At 33.2% G+C, this 13,370-nt stretch overlaps 1 protein-coding gene and 1 pseudogene across 1 annotated transcript; one reads left to right on the plus strand and one right to left on the minus strand.

The window, feature by feature from the left end:
• Positions 1-1,069: 1,069 nt before the first annotated feature.
• On the minus strand, positions 1,070-9,130 carry LOC133178243 (threonine aspartase 1-like). The gene is made up of 10 exons (XM_061312987.1): positions 9,081-9,130; positions 8,840-8,907; positions 6,213-6,241; positions 4,652-4,772; positions 4,457-4,541; positions 3,083-3,162; positions 2,672-2,763; positions 2,233-2,385; positions 1,258-1,324; positions 1,070-1,116 (listed from the first exon to the last, which is right to left on the minus strand). Exons 1-10 carry the CDS (start codon positions 9,128-9,130, stop codon positions 1,070-1,072), a joined length of 792 nt encoding a protein of 263 aa, XP_061168971.1.
• Positions 9,131-9,606: 476 nt separating this feature from the next.
• LOC133176721 (uncharacterized) lies at positions 9,607-11,757 on the plus strand (annotated as a pseudogene).
• Positions 11,758-13,370: the final 1,613 nt, after the last annotated feature.

Here is a 13,370-nt window from a genome sequence, read left to right on the forward strand (position 1 = left end):
AAATCCGCCGACAATTCAGTGTGTAAATAATGGCCTAACAATTAGAATGAAAAACGTCAGTCAGCATTTGACTCAATGATAAATTTTATTTGCTGACAAGGTCATTGTATCGACCATAAAACTTATGAAATGATGACTTTAAACCAGACTGCTGATATTCTTGTTTCATCAACTTGTTTGTCAATAATTTACCTTGTTTTAGAAATGTACATACGTAGAGCATGCTCTCGCGTATCGAATCAACTAAGAGATATAAACCCTGTATGCAGGTGATGAAGGTATATTGCTGCATAAGTAAGGGAAGTTGACGATTGAAAAGTTAAAGTTAAATTGTTTAATTGGACTTTGAGCATGAATACTGTTTGTCATTTTCGTATTTCAGTTGATAAAAGTTTATTTCGATTACCCGCAATGCGGATTTAACTCGGTCAACATTCCGTTACTGTCGAGTACCGACAAATGAAAATTAGACAGAGGTTGAGAGTCATTTTCGATAATTTCGCCCAAAGTGGGGATTAAAGAATGCAGCGTAGATTTAGATTCATACAGGAAACAATACTTAAAGTTAAATCAAATTAATTAATTACATCATTTATACATGTATATTTATTTAACAATAAAATAATACATGTACATGAAACGGAAAATATATGTTAATAATAAGAGTAATATTTTGGAAAAATTGTGGTTATGAAAAAAATACCAACCAGTATGATATCTTTGTGGAAACAACAGTTCTTGAACATGTTCGAGAAAACCTTTTCCAACTATATTAATTGTATAAAACAGTTAAAAAATCAAAGTCGTGCACTATCAGGTTGTAGAATAAATAACTTTACCCTAGCCTCAAAAAAACTTTACCCTAATCATAAATAAATAGTTCAGAAACTTTACCCTAATCTGCAGCAAAACTTTGATGTGCATTTTCTTTTTAATTACGCTAAAGTTGAATATAATCTCGGCGCGAGCATGTAAAACATAAGCTGCCCGACAGATTGGTGCAAAATAAAGTAAAACTTTAAGCTAGATTTCACCAATATTTGTACAAGAAAATTTTAAGCGTTTTTGCCTATCGCCATCTTGGACTAGGGTAACGCACTTTACCCTTGTCCGTTTCTACACAGTGCAGTTGCAATATAAAACAATATCTTTATTTGTTTAACATAATTTTAGTACGTCTAATTAACTGTTCCAAGCACTTTTTCATTGTTTTCCAGATAATCAGGTGACCTATATCTAGTTTTACTGTCGTCCTACCTGTCGTCACCCCTGGTTTTCCTGGTCTCTGATTGTAGGCCCAACATCCAGCACCATACGTCGCTGCCTGAAAGTTATGAGTAAAATGCATGCATCAAAAGGTAAAATGACTTATTTTTCACCATCTAGAGACTACATGTGGATATTCAATTTTGTAATTACAGTCAAACCTCTTTATTTCAAACTCAATGGGATCAAGTCAAAACATCATGATATCCGAGGATTTGAGATATCCAGGGTAAGATACCATACTTAAAGAATCAGCGGTTGGAACTTCCAAACTATTTCAACTTATCCATGGTATTCGAGATTTCAGTGTTTGAAATACCAAAATTCAACTGTATCCCTCATTTTTATACATTCACTCACATTACTCATTCATTAAGGTAGAACACATCAGACAGGGTTCATATACTCCTCTTGAGTACTTACCCCAGTAACAAAAATTCTTGAGTCTTAAAATAAGAGTTTTTCACCTTAAAAGTATTTAAGCGAAAGATTAATCATAGATAACTTTTTTATCTAAATATTTTAATAATTTCCTCAATAGAATGTACAGAGAGAGCCCGGGGTTTGCCTTAAATTTCCGTCATTTGTTTTTCCTACCTTTCAATAACAACATACATGTATATGGTTGTAAGTGATGTATAAACTACAATCAATTCTCTTTAATCATATGTTGTAACAATGTTTATAACCAAAAACTCAGACAAATCTGTATATATGAATTAAAATAAGTATGGGTATTGGAATTTGTAATAAAAAGGTTAACTGAATATCTGGAAATGCTTGCCCTAGGTCTTTGCACAGATGTGGACCTCCCAACCTCTGTCCTTTTACTGTGCACAGAACTCTGGTGTGCATTTTTCCCAATATTTAGCCAATTACATGTATTAATATTACTTACTCATAACAACACATCAAAAGAATTTATCTTTTTGGAATACAATTGTTATTTATTGATAATGTACATACAGGGCCAAGTCTTCCTGGTTGTTTCAAAGAAATTCCACCACTGGACACCGCTGATGCTATGTTACCACTGGTATCCATGACGATAGCCCCCAGCGTGTCCTGTATCTTCTCTTCTTCCTGTACATCACAACTTTCTCCTGTTTTGTCATTTTTCTAGACAAATACAAGAATGATAGTTGTCTATCACCAAAAAATACGTTGATTAATCGATTGTATGTTGTTTTATGTCCCATTCAAGAATCTTTCACACATAAAGAGTTATCGAAATATGCCTATGAAGGACGTCAAATTTAGGCCTATACTTAGCACTCAGGGACATGAGGTTTGACATAGTGAGGCAAATGAGAATTAAACCAGATGAAAGCGAAGAATGCCCTACCACTAGACTACAGCGAAGGATCAAGGTCCAGTTTTCTCTTGTGTGATTTTTTTTATTTACCTGTTGTGTTAGTCTCCTTTTCTTGCTGGTTTCTCTCTCATTTACAATGTCCAGTTTCCTTTTGTGATTCTGGTAAGTTTTCCGAGCTTCATCTAAAGTAATAATAAAACAATGTCTGAATATTCTATACCTGGTCATTACTGGAGATACCTGCTTTAAGAAAGAGATTGGGACAGAGTGTCCAATACTCAATTATCAAATATTGTCATTTTATTGAAATGTCTCTTCCTATGAGTCAATCTTCATTACAAACTTCATTGAATTTATTGACTATTTTTCTCTGTTGGGCATATATTTGTGTCATTCGTGTATATGTATATTAAGTGTGTATGTTTAGCACAATTTTAGTATAAATACAAATATAACAGGAAAATAGGCTCAACTAGTGGTGCATGGTTAAGCTATGGTTACCTGTTATTAAGCATCCGGTTTCCAAAATTTTTATCCCATTTTCTCCAGCCCACTGTTTAGCTCCTTTACCTAAAATGACACTAAACAAGATACTTTACTTTTAATACATGAGTATACTGCACAAGAAAATAATTGATTTACTCCTCGACAATAACACTAAACAAGAGAGTTTAATACTTTTGAAGTAAAGAATCTGGGGGGATAAGACGAGCCATGTGCCCATGCCCATTTTTCGGCTATGCAAGAACATTTATTGGAAAAAATCTCTCAATTGTTCGAATTTACTTAAGCATTTGAATGTTTACCGTAGTTTTCAAAATGATATTTATATTCTAAACAAGCTAAACAGTTGACTTTCATTTACTGTCACAAATGTCTAACATGGGTAAGGACTTCTATTAATTAATCTGCATATTGAGTGTTTACACTTATTGTGGAGATATTATAAAAATGTTAACATCGTATATAATGATAATGGTGATCTAGAAGCGCTTTTATATAAAATAAATAAAACGGGAATAAAAGTATTCAAATATCTATTATAATTTTTATCCGGCATTTTAAATAATTTACTGTAAATAAGTTCATTACTACATGTATATATTTTATTTCCAGTGAAAAATATGTTATTCCTATAGACATTTTTTTATAAAGTAAAACAAAATTAAAACCAAAAAAATCAACAACAAAAAAAAAAAAAATCAGAGCATGACTCGAACACTTTCCTCAATAAACGTCCCTTTAAACAGCTCATCGCTAACCACTAGACCACGGAGTCACACTAACATTTCCATTTAAATAGCATACCGTTCTCTATATTTAGCAAGCGTTTTTGGACTTAGAATTTTTTAAGACCACGGTGAAAATTTAAGTAAGTTAACTTAATTTTTTATGTAGAGTGGGTCTTCATACCAAATTTTTGCAAATGTAAAAAGCAACATCTTTCCATTGCCTTTCATTAATCGTTCTCAAAAAAATGGTACGATGACCCACTCTATTTAAAAAATGTAGTTATATCATCCAATTTATGTCAGTTTCTTTGAAAATTGAGCGTGATGCTATTTTGTTGTGTTAATCAGAATCATTTTCGCTGTTACAGTATTCAGGTTTTGTCAAATTTATATGCAAATGGTAATAAGCATTACATTAATTCAACAAAAAGTGAAATTTTTGTAAAATGAATTTATTGATTTTTTATCGATCGTTATGTAGGCATATGGCTCGGCTTATCCCCCCAGTTTCTTTGCTTGTTGTTGTCTTCTATTGATTATTTAAAGTATTGAAACTAAATAATTTGAATATTTAAATTAAATAACATCAAGTCACCATTCCTATCAATTCTGTAGGTTTTGTTAACATGTAATTAATTGTTACCTGGGATGCAGTCTCCCCAGGGACAACTTGTCCCCTAACTGTCTGGATACCAGTGTGGCCGATACCTCTACTGGGTTCTTTACACCTATAGCACAAAAAGTCTTTCAAACATACAGCTTCTAAAATCATAAAAAAGAGTTTCTCTGAAAACTTTTTCCACACATTTCCTTTTACCTAAATTGATGGATGTCTTACCGGAAATGGCCCCAACTGCTCCAAACACCAGCTTCCTTCCCTCCATAATAGAGGCATCACATTCCACAGAGCCATTGATGTTTAGATTGGATCCGACGCCTGCATTAGTCAGCACAGAATCCTAAAAATATTGACGAAAAATTCTTGTAAATACATATGTACTACAGTTTAACTTCGGTATCTTGAACACCATCTTCGATACCATGGATATGTCAAAATTATTAGGAAGTCCCAACAACTTATTCTTTAAAGTATTTAACAATGGATAACGGACTTAAAACATCCCAGTTAGCACTGGACAAAATGGGCTTATTGCTTTGAGAATAAAAAAAAAAGATGGCAGTAAGTATATATATTATACAGGTATTTGCTAGGTTTGTCCTTGAGGGCAAAGCAAACATTTCCAAGAATAAACTCAATCAAGAAAACAGTGATCAAATATACCCTCCCCCGAATGAAGCGAATCAATTTATATGTCATCATTTTTTTAATTAATAATTTTTTTATTCCTTCTGGAATTTTCTTATTCCTAACAACTTTTTTAATTTGTATAAATACCTTTAGTTTTAATCAATTTTGAAAATTAAGCATTGATGTTGAAAATTTCTGCAGAAAAAAAATTCCCACCTACCTACTGACCCTATTTTTTTTTATCCTGAATTGGGAGAGGGCAAACAAACATTATTTTAAAGATGACCTTAAAATCCCGATTAAGATTGACAACTGGGGTCATGATAGCGCAAAATCTTCATGAAAACCCGAAAGAGTATTTATAATGTTATTCAGGTAGAGTTTATTTCTTGATATGTTTAGAATTGTTCTAGATTCTTAATAAGAATGTATAAATTATTCGTCTGTTGTATCAGAAAAAAAAAAAAATTTAAAGATGACCTTAATGAAAATATTTTTCCATCTTGAAATATGTAAAGCTAAAATATTCCCGAACAATCTCTATATGAACATTCTGATGAGAAAATTCTAAAACACATTAACATTACCAAAAAAAAAACAGTTCCTGTATTACATTGTTGTGTCGCCTGCAGAGCAAAGCGGCAATTAGGGATGACTTTACCCGGCATCTGTCGGTCTGTCCGTCCATCTGTCTGTCCGTCTGTCACACCTTATATCTCAAGAACTGTAAGAGATCTAGATTTGATTTTTTGCACACATATTGCTTGGCACAATGGCTTTTATATTTCGGTATTCCAATATAGATGGCGTACACTGACAATTGCGGTAAAGACAAACTGAAGTCCCCTTTGAAGGATTGTTTGATGTCAAGTATTAATTAATTAATTGATAAATAATAATTTATATTTACTAACATCCATTTAAGTGTTGGGGATTTGTATTTCTATTTGATTGTCAGATTCTAACGCAGTCTTAGTATCCTTAGATTTTTTTTTACTAAATGCTAGAAGCGAATAAATAGCTGGCCACTCTTAGATTTAGTTACATCTTTAATGAAGCTAAAAGCAGGCGACACATGCTTTCCTTGGAACACTCTAGTTTTACTTATTTTGTCCATGCCTCTAAACATTTAACAACTTCTGTCACACACTCTACAGCACCCCTCCCTTTCTCCAGCACCTGATAAATAAAAACCAAGTATTAATGTGAAACAATGGGATCATGGGCCATAGAAGACCACAATGCAATGCACGTCTGAACTTACATACTCACAACATATACTTTTAAATAACATTTGTTTTCATGGTATCAATTTTAAGTGATCTGAGGAATAAATATTGGTTTGAGGTGATTTTACCTCCTGGTTGGAGAAGTGTTATTTGTTATGTATATGAAATTTTACAGTTCATCGTGGACGTGAACTCACTGGTTTCTTCGTAATAATTAAACTCCTACGAATATAAGTGATTTCACAGTAAAATTTCCAAGCCACCTTGATGTCACATCCCAATGTCACATCAGAATCACTCCCTTATTCAATTTCTACCGGATAAAACACGAATTATGTACTAACTATAAATAAGAGGCCTGTTGGTCACAATGCCCACCTGGATCATAGATGTATATGACATGTCGCACCCCTAACGTGTTTTCAGCTTTATATAACATGCCTAACAAAACAAATAAAACCTGCTACATACTGAAGGTCCCTTTATAAACAAGCATATTGTTGAGAGACCTTTTGGTAATTCAACTGTCAAATCTCTTTTTGCTCTCTGAAAGCCTTAAAAAGTCGCTTTCTGTGCAGGACTGTTAAGGCGTACTACGAAGAAATCAACGGAATATAAACGTGCATAATTACATACTCTTTTAAACTGAATTTATTTTTGAAAAGCTACTATATTATCTCATGACTATAATTTTAATTGAAATAACATTGTATACCCCACTCTGTACAGAATTTGGTTTGATCATGTTATTTGACAGTCACGTGATAAATGCATGTAATGTATACTGTATGTAGGTCAGAACCAAATTTCAATATCGCAAGGGCATACCCTAGTTAGAATTAAGAATTTCAGTAATAAATTGTATCTATTTAACTTGTAGTTTATGAAAAGTGCTGCTGCATTAATTATAGATTTCGGATTTTATTAGTTTAAATTTCAAGTTATTTGGCTCCAGTCGAAATATGTGTTACCTTTACCAAGTATTTTATTTATTTATTATGTAATGCTCTCGATTTCAGGAAAGAAGCAGCACTTTTCAAGTTAAGGAATGTTTCCGTTATGCATATTCAAAAAATGATTAAGATCTATTAATTGTATACCCTTGCGAATTAATTAGGCACCTCGGCGTGAAACATGCACATCCTGTACACAAAAGCACGGTAGAACATTCTTTCTATAGTTTTTAATTATGGCACTAAACAAAGGTTTTAGATTTGTATTAATGGTCTACCTAAGATTTGCAAATAAAATTCTGTTTAATAATAAAATGCGTTTTTCACTGTGCTGTGGAAAAATTACTTGATCCGCCTCTCAATGCACTTCAAATGCGTCAAATTTTACCATGATGACGTCATGTCGACAAATACATTGCGATCAGTGACTTGCTTATATCTTGCTGTGTGGGATTTAACTACCGCCAAAAAAATTAATGCAGTGGTAAGTTTTGATATAGTTCATCATTCTTAAGCAATTTAAAACTGCAAATGATTTCATTTTCTGTTATTGTGAGGAATTGCTATATTTGTGTGATGTCACAGTATAAATTAGGCCCCGCCCCTATTTATGCAGCCTTAACATAGCTGCGTGTCCATATTAAAGGTTATCATAGTGTAATTGCTGCATAAAACATTAAAAGAAAAAAGAGGCTAAAGGACCACAATGCTCACCTGAGTTACTACGATCCTGCCTGTGCTTTATCAGCAGAGTTGTTTAAACAATAAAACTTTGATCACATAACGTGGTCTCGCCCGACCCCAAAAGTCATGATTTGAATAAAGCTGAATCTAGACACTACCTGAAGATCTTTTTATCAGAATATGACTAATCATCACTTTGCCACTCCTGAGAAAATTTTAAAGATATTTCTTATACATTTGTATCTATTAACTGCCATCGTGGTCCTAACCAACCGGCATCAGTCAAGATTTGAACAAATTTGAATTTACATTACCTGAGGATGTTTCCATATAAATATGACTAATCAGGCTTTGTTGTTCTTGAGATGAATTTTTTAAAAGAATTTTTTAAGGTATTCCTATTTAAAACTCTGATTGCCCATTGTGACCCCACCTTACCCCAGGTCTCATGATTAGAACCAATCTAAATCTACACTATGTCAGGAGGCTTTCATTTTTTCTGGTTCAGTGGTTCTTGAGAAAATTTTTTGAAATGACCCCACCCAATTTTTACTATTTTTCTTTATCTCCCCTTAAAAGAGGGCGTGGCCCTTCATTTAAACAAAATTGAACCCCCTCTACCCAAGAATAATCTGTGCCAGGCTTAGTTGAAATTGGCCCAGTTCTGGAGAGGAAGGGGAACTTGTAAAAAGTTTATGACAACAACAAGAACAACGACAATGACAGATAACATACAATTTTTTATCAGAAAACTCACTAAAGCCTTCGGCTCAGGTGAACTAAAAATCAAACATCAGGAATATAATCAATCAAGAACACACAATTTGATAGTCACTGAAACAGAAGTACGAATTCTTCTGAGAAAATGAATAACATAAGTATGTACATTATAATTATAAAAAAGTATTTACCTTTAAGCATGCGGTTTTTCAGAGTTTCACATAAGCATCTTCTTTTTGTGTTGATTGGTATCCTCCACCTGGAAGAAATAAATAAAAACATGATAAAGAATTTTTATTTATGGCCATTTTTATCCCCTCACCCAATCTGAAAAAAAATGAACACCATAATTACAAATATTGTCTCTAATTTTTCTGTTTGTCTGATCATAAGGAGCAAGGCAGGTATGACCGATCAAAACAGGATGCTTACTCCTCCATGGCACCAGATTCCACCTCAAATATTTTTAGAGGACTGTCCATCTTTGCTCTGCTCCTGGTTTGTATTGATTCAATAGACTTTTGAGCTTCATATTACTGTTCGTTATTTTCATATTTCAATCATATATTCTAATTTCTTTAATGTGTTAAGAGAAAAAATACAAGATCTTGCCAATTTCTCTACTCATGCAGCTTATAAGTTATTTTTTATAAGTATATATTTCTCTAAATTTACATAATAGAGCTAGCCTGTTACTTTTCTAAAAATTTTAAATTAAAAAATGTGATACTAAACTACTAAATTCAAATCAATGTTAAAACACTTCAGCATTTTGAATATCATGCCAAGATATTTTAATTCCTTCTAAACCAGGAAGTTTAAACACCTAACAGGTAAATAATGCAGGCAATCGTAACTACTCTGCCAATTTCCGAGAGAGAAATATTTATCGTTCACGGAAATGGCCGAGTAGTTATGAATGATAATGCAGGTAGTGTGTCACATGATCAGAGTACAGAAATAGAACTTGAGTATCAACAGAAGGACGTCCACCATTACTAAACTGACAAGTAAAATATACATGGAGAAACTAATCTGAAAAGAGTTAAGTTTAGTAGGTTTTAACCATTGGGAACAAAATTCCTCTATTTCTTAGGTCCTCCTGGATGCAAGATGGATGTCTTTATTTATCTTTTTATGTAAATATCCTAGTAAGAATGTTAAATTTTCATTTTCAGATCAATATCGAGCTTTAAATTTAATCATGGACCCACGTACCAGTGCCCAGGACGTGATGCGATGTGACCTGTGTGAGACTGTTGTGGTACAGATGCACTGTGATACATGTCTTGTCAACCTGTGTAAGGCCTGTGTGGGAGAACACATCTCAACCGATGAATCCAAGGACCACAAAGTTGTCAAATTTCAGGCAAGGAAATCTACCCCTCTTTACCCTGGATGCAAAACTCATAACAAAGAACAATGTGAAATGTACTGTAATCAATGTGACATTCCTGTGTGCATCACCTGTATTGCATCTGATCGACACCTAGGTCATAAATTTTTTGAAAATTCTACAAATTTTAAATGAAAGAAGAAACAAAATTTTGAAAGATATAACTGAATTAAATGAAACAATTTACCCAACCTACCAGGACATTGCCTCTGATGTACAAAACAGAATGAGTCAGTTAGAAAAGGAATATGGAGACCTCTCGACAGCCATAACAAAACATGGAGAGGACTGGCACAGAGAAATTGACAAACTTGTCAAGAAACTTAAAGCCGAAGTTTATGAGATAAAAAACACACAGTTACAGACTCTACAGAAACATCTGGATGAAATAAATAAGAAAATGTCTGACATCAAGGATGAAATCAATTCAGTTGAAATGGCTATAGACACTAATGACTTGTCAATACTGTTGAGTATAACATCCAATGAAGATATATACAGAAATCTCCCACACAAAATTATGCCATCTTTACCCAAATTCATGCCGGGAAAAATCCAAGGAGAAAAGTTCAGTAAACTGTTTGGAGCCTTATCATCAAGTTCTTTAACATCAGACAAACATGGCTACAGCATAAAGACAACACAGAAATCACCAGAAGCTGGATCCTCTCCTCCAGTCAAACAACTGCTTGATGAACCAGAGACTGTTACCAATATAGAAACTGTGTTTAATGGATACCTTTACAGTGTGGCCTGTCTGAGTGATGAAGAAATCTGGACAAGTGGAAGTGACAGCACCATGAAACTCTTTAACATCAATCAGGGATCACTACTCAAGTCAATCACAACCAAGTCAGGGAAATTTCCAACTAACATAGCAGTGACCAAAAGTGGCGATCTAGTGTATACTGATTACAATGATGGAACTGTGAACATTGTGAAGCATGAGAAGATAGAGGAAGTAATCAGATTACATCGACTACAGAACTGGAAACCTCGCGGTGTCTGTAGTACCTCCTCTGGTGACCTCCTGGTTATCATGTGCAGTAAATATGACAATCAAACAAAAGTTGTCTATTACTCTGGCTCCACAGAGAAACAAAGCATTCAGTTTAATGATAAAGGTAAACTTTTCTACTCATCTGATGGTTATTACAGATACATAACTGAAAACAGGAACCTGGATATCTGTATGTCTGATGAGAAAGCTAGAGCAGTAGTGGTGGTCAAACAGACTGGGAAACTGAGATTCAGGTACACTGGACATACTTCTGCTCCAAATAGCCTTCCATTTGATCCACGAGGAATCACCACAGACAGTCAGAGTCACATCCTTACAGCTGATTGTGACAATGACTGTGTCCACATCATAGACCAGGATGGACAGTTCCTCCGTTACATAGACTGCGGACTGAAAAATCCGGAAGGACTGTGTACAGATACAAATGACAATCTGTTTGTTGCTCAATATAGAAACAGACAAGTGAAGAAAATCAAATATTTGCTGTGAAATTATCCATCACTATGGTGTATGCTTTATATCATTAATTAATTATATAATTAAAAGAAATTTTTATTTCTTACTAATATACAAGTATGCTGCTCGATCTATGGAGATTCATATGTTTTTTAAACCATATAATTCATAATCAACATATATCTAAAGGGAATTGTAATCCGTATATAAATATATATGGGAAGTAAAATGTTGCATGTATGAAATGTTTTAAATACTGTCAGAAATAAAACAAAACTTATAATAATTTCATTTAAGTGAGAACTATACAAAAGTTTACTTTCATTAAATCTCATTGACGTTAGTGAATTAAGTACAGATGAGTAAGTAAAATGCCTGCTGGATCTTGATGCTCACCTGTCAGTGAGTTTTGTGAGGATTTCTCATACTCCCTGAGAGGCAAATTTCTCTCACATGTAGTCATTATTTTAATGCAGAAGTGTTATATTATCCTTGAAATTCCAGAGGCCTTGTGGCTTGAGTCTCTTGATGAATATCTCTATCAGCCTGAATGGACAGGCACCACCCCCAGATATATAAACCTATTACACTGAACGTATAATATACGGTGACAATACAAAAATTATGATCAGAAAAGCTCACTTGAGACTTCAGCTTAGGTGAGATAATAATGTATTTCAATTTATATAATTAAATAACTTATCCCACATGATCTATTATAGCCATATAAAATAATGTCTGCTAGTAAGATATTCCGTACGAAATTTTGAGGCAGAATAGGCACGGCTTGGGCACGGAACCCGTACAGGTTTTTAAAAGCCGTATGGGTTCTGCATGTCCAAGACATGGACACGGATTCTGAGTCTGAGAGTGAGGAATCCTCGCTCTCAGAAACCCGTGTGGAGACACGAAATCCATGTTTTGCTTCATAATATTTAATCAAATCTCACGGCTTTTTACTGAACATGCTCAATCATAACTTCCTTTATTTGAATATTAAATAGGAGGGATTCAAGGTCATGAGCTAAGAATGTGTCTTTTTTACTCTAGTTAAAGGATATTTGTAGTAGAGGTACTTTTATTAAAATAATAAAAGTTGAAATGATTTTAAATATTAAATATAAATTAAATAAATTAAATAAACTATTAAATATGTTATAAATGCATAAATGATAAGTTTTCTATTAAAGTTTCATTCTGTTCATTCTGTACTAACATGGGTATTTAGTGACATAGATATACACCCCTTTGGATCCACACCTGTACATATACTTTTACATGACCACACGCATATCTATTGGTCAGATTTTGAAATGGTTAGATTTCATTGGTTGAAAGTTTAGTCTTTGTGGGGTACTGAGTTTTATTCAGAATTAGCTCAAGATTTAGAATGGAGAAGACATAGTTATATTGCTGCTAACTTACTTTATTCAAAGACCTAAGACAGTTCCTGAAAATGTAAGTTTTTATCTTTTTATGCCTTAAGATATGTTTTCCATAATTTATGTGAAATAGGTGGAAAACATAATATTTCACTTTTAAATGTTAACATATTGAATTATCTGTCTGTATAATCAGATGTAGATAAATCTGATGGAGTTTTCTCATTAATTAATTTGTATATATACCTAGAAATATTTTGATGTGAATATTTTGATAGTCAAACTAATTTGAATATCTATTGATTATGAGAAAGGTATTTGTAAAGAACAAATCCTGATTATTTTATTTATTGTACATAGGTAGCACCATAAGTAAAGAATTAAATTATTGCTTTGGAGAAAGTTCAGTTCCATAAATTGGTATGTCTATCTGTATATATATTTTTTATGATTTGTACAGAAAGATA

The sequence above is a fragment of the Saccostrea echinata genome, unplaced genomic scaffold (assembly GCF_033153115.1).
Source record: "Saccostrea echinata isolate AGI-Se365-2 ecotype Australia unplaced genomic scaffold, CSIRO_AGI_Sech_v1 ptg000002l, whole genome shotgun sequence".
Taxonomy (NCBI): Eukaryota; Metazoa; Mollusca; class Bivalvia; order Ostreida; family Ostreidae; genus Saccostrea; species Saccostrea echinata.

Coding starts and splice junctions, on each gene's coding strand:
- LOC133178243 (XM_061312987.1), bottom strand. CDS start 9,130: ATGGACAGTCCTCTAAAAATATTTGAGGTGGAATCTGGTGCCATGGAG. Junction 8,908..9,080: donor GAATCTGGTGCCATGGAGGA/GTAAGCATCCTG, acceptor TATTTCTTCCAG/GTGGAGGATACCAATCAACA. Junction 1,117..1,257: donor AAAACCAGGGGTGACGACAG/GTAGGACGACAG, acceptor TGCACTGTGTAG/AAACGGACAAGGGTAAAGTG.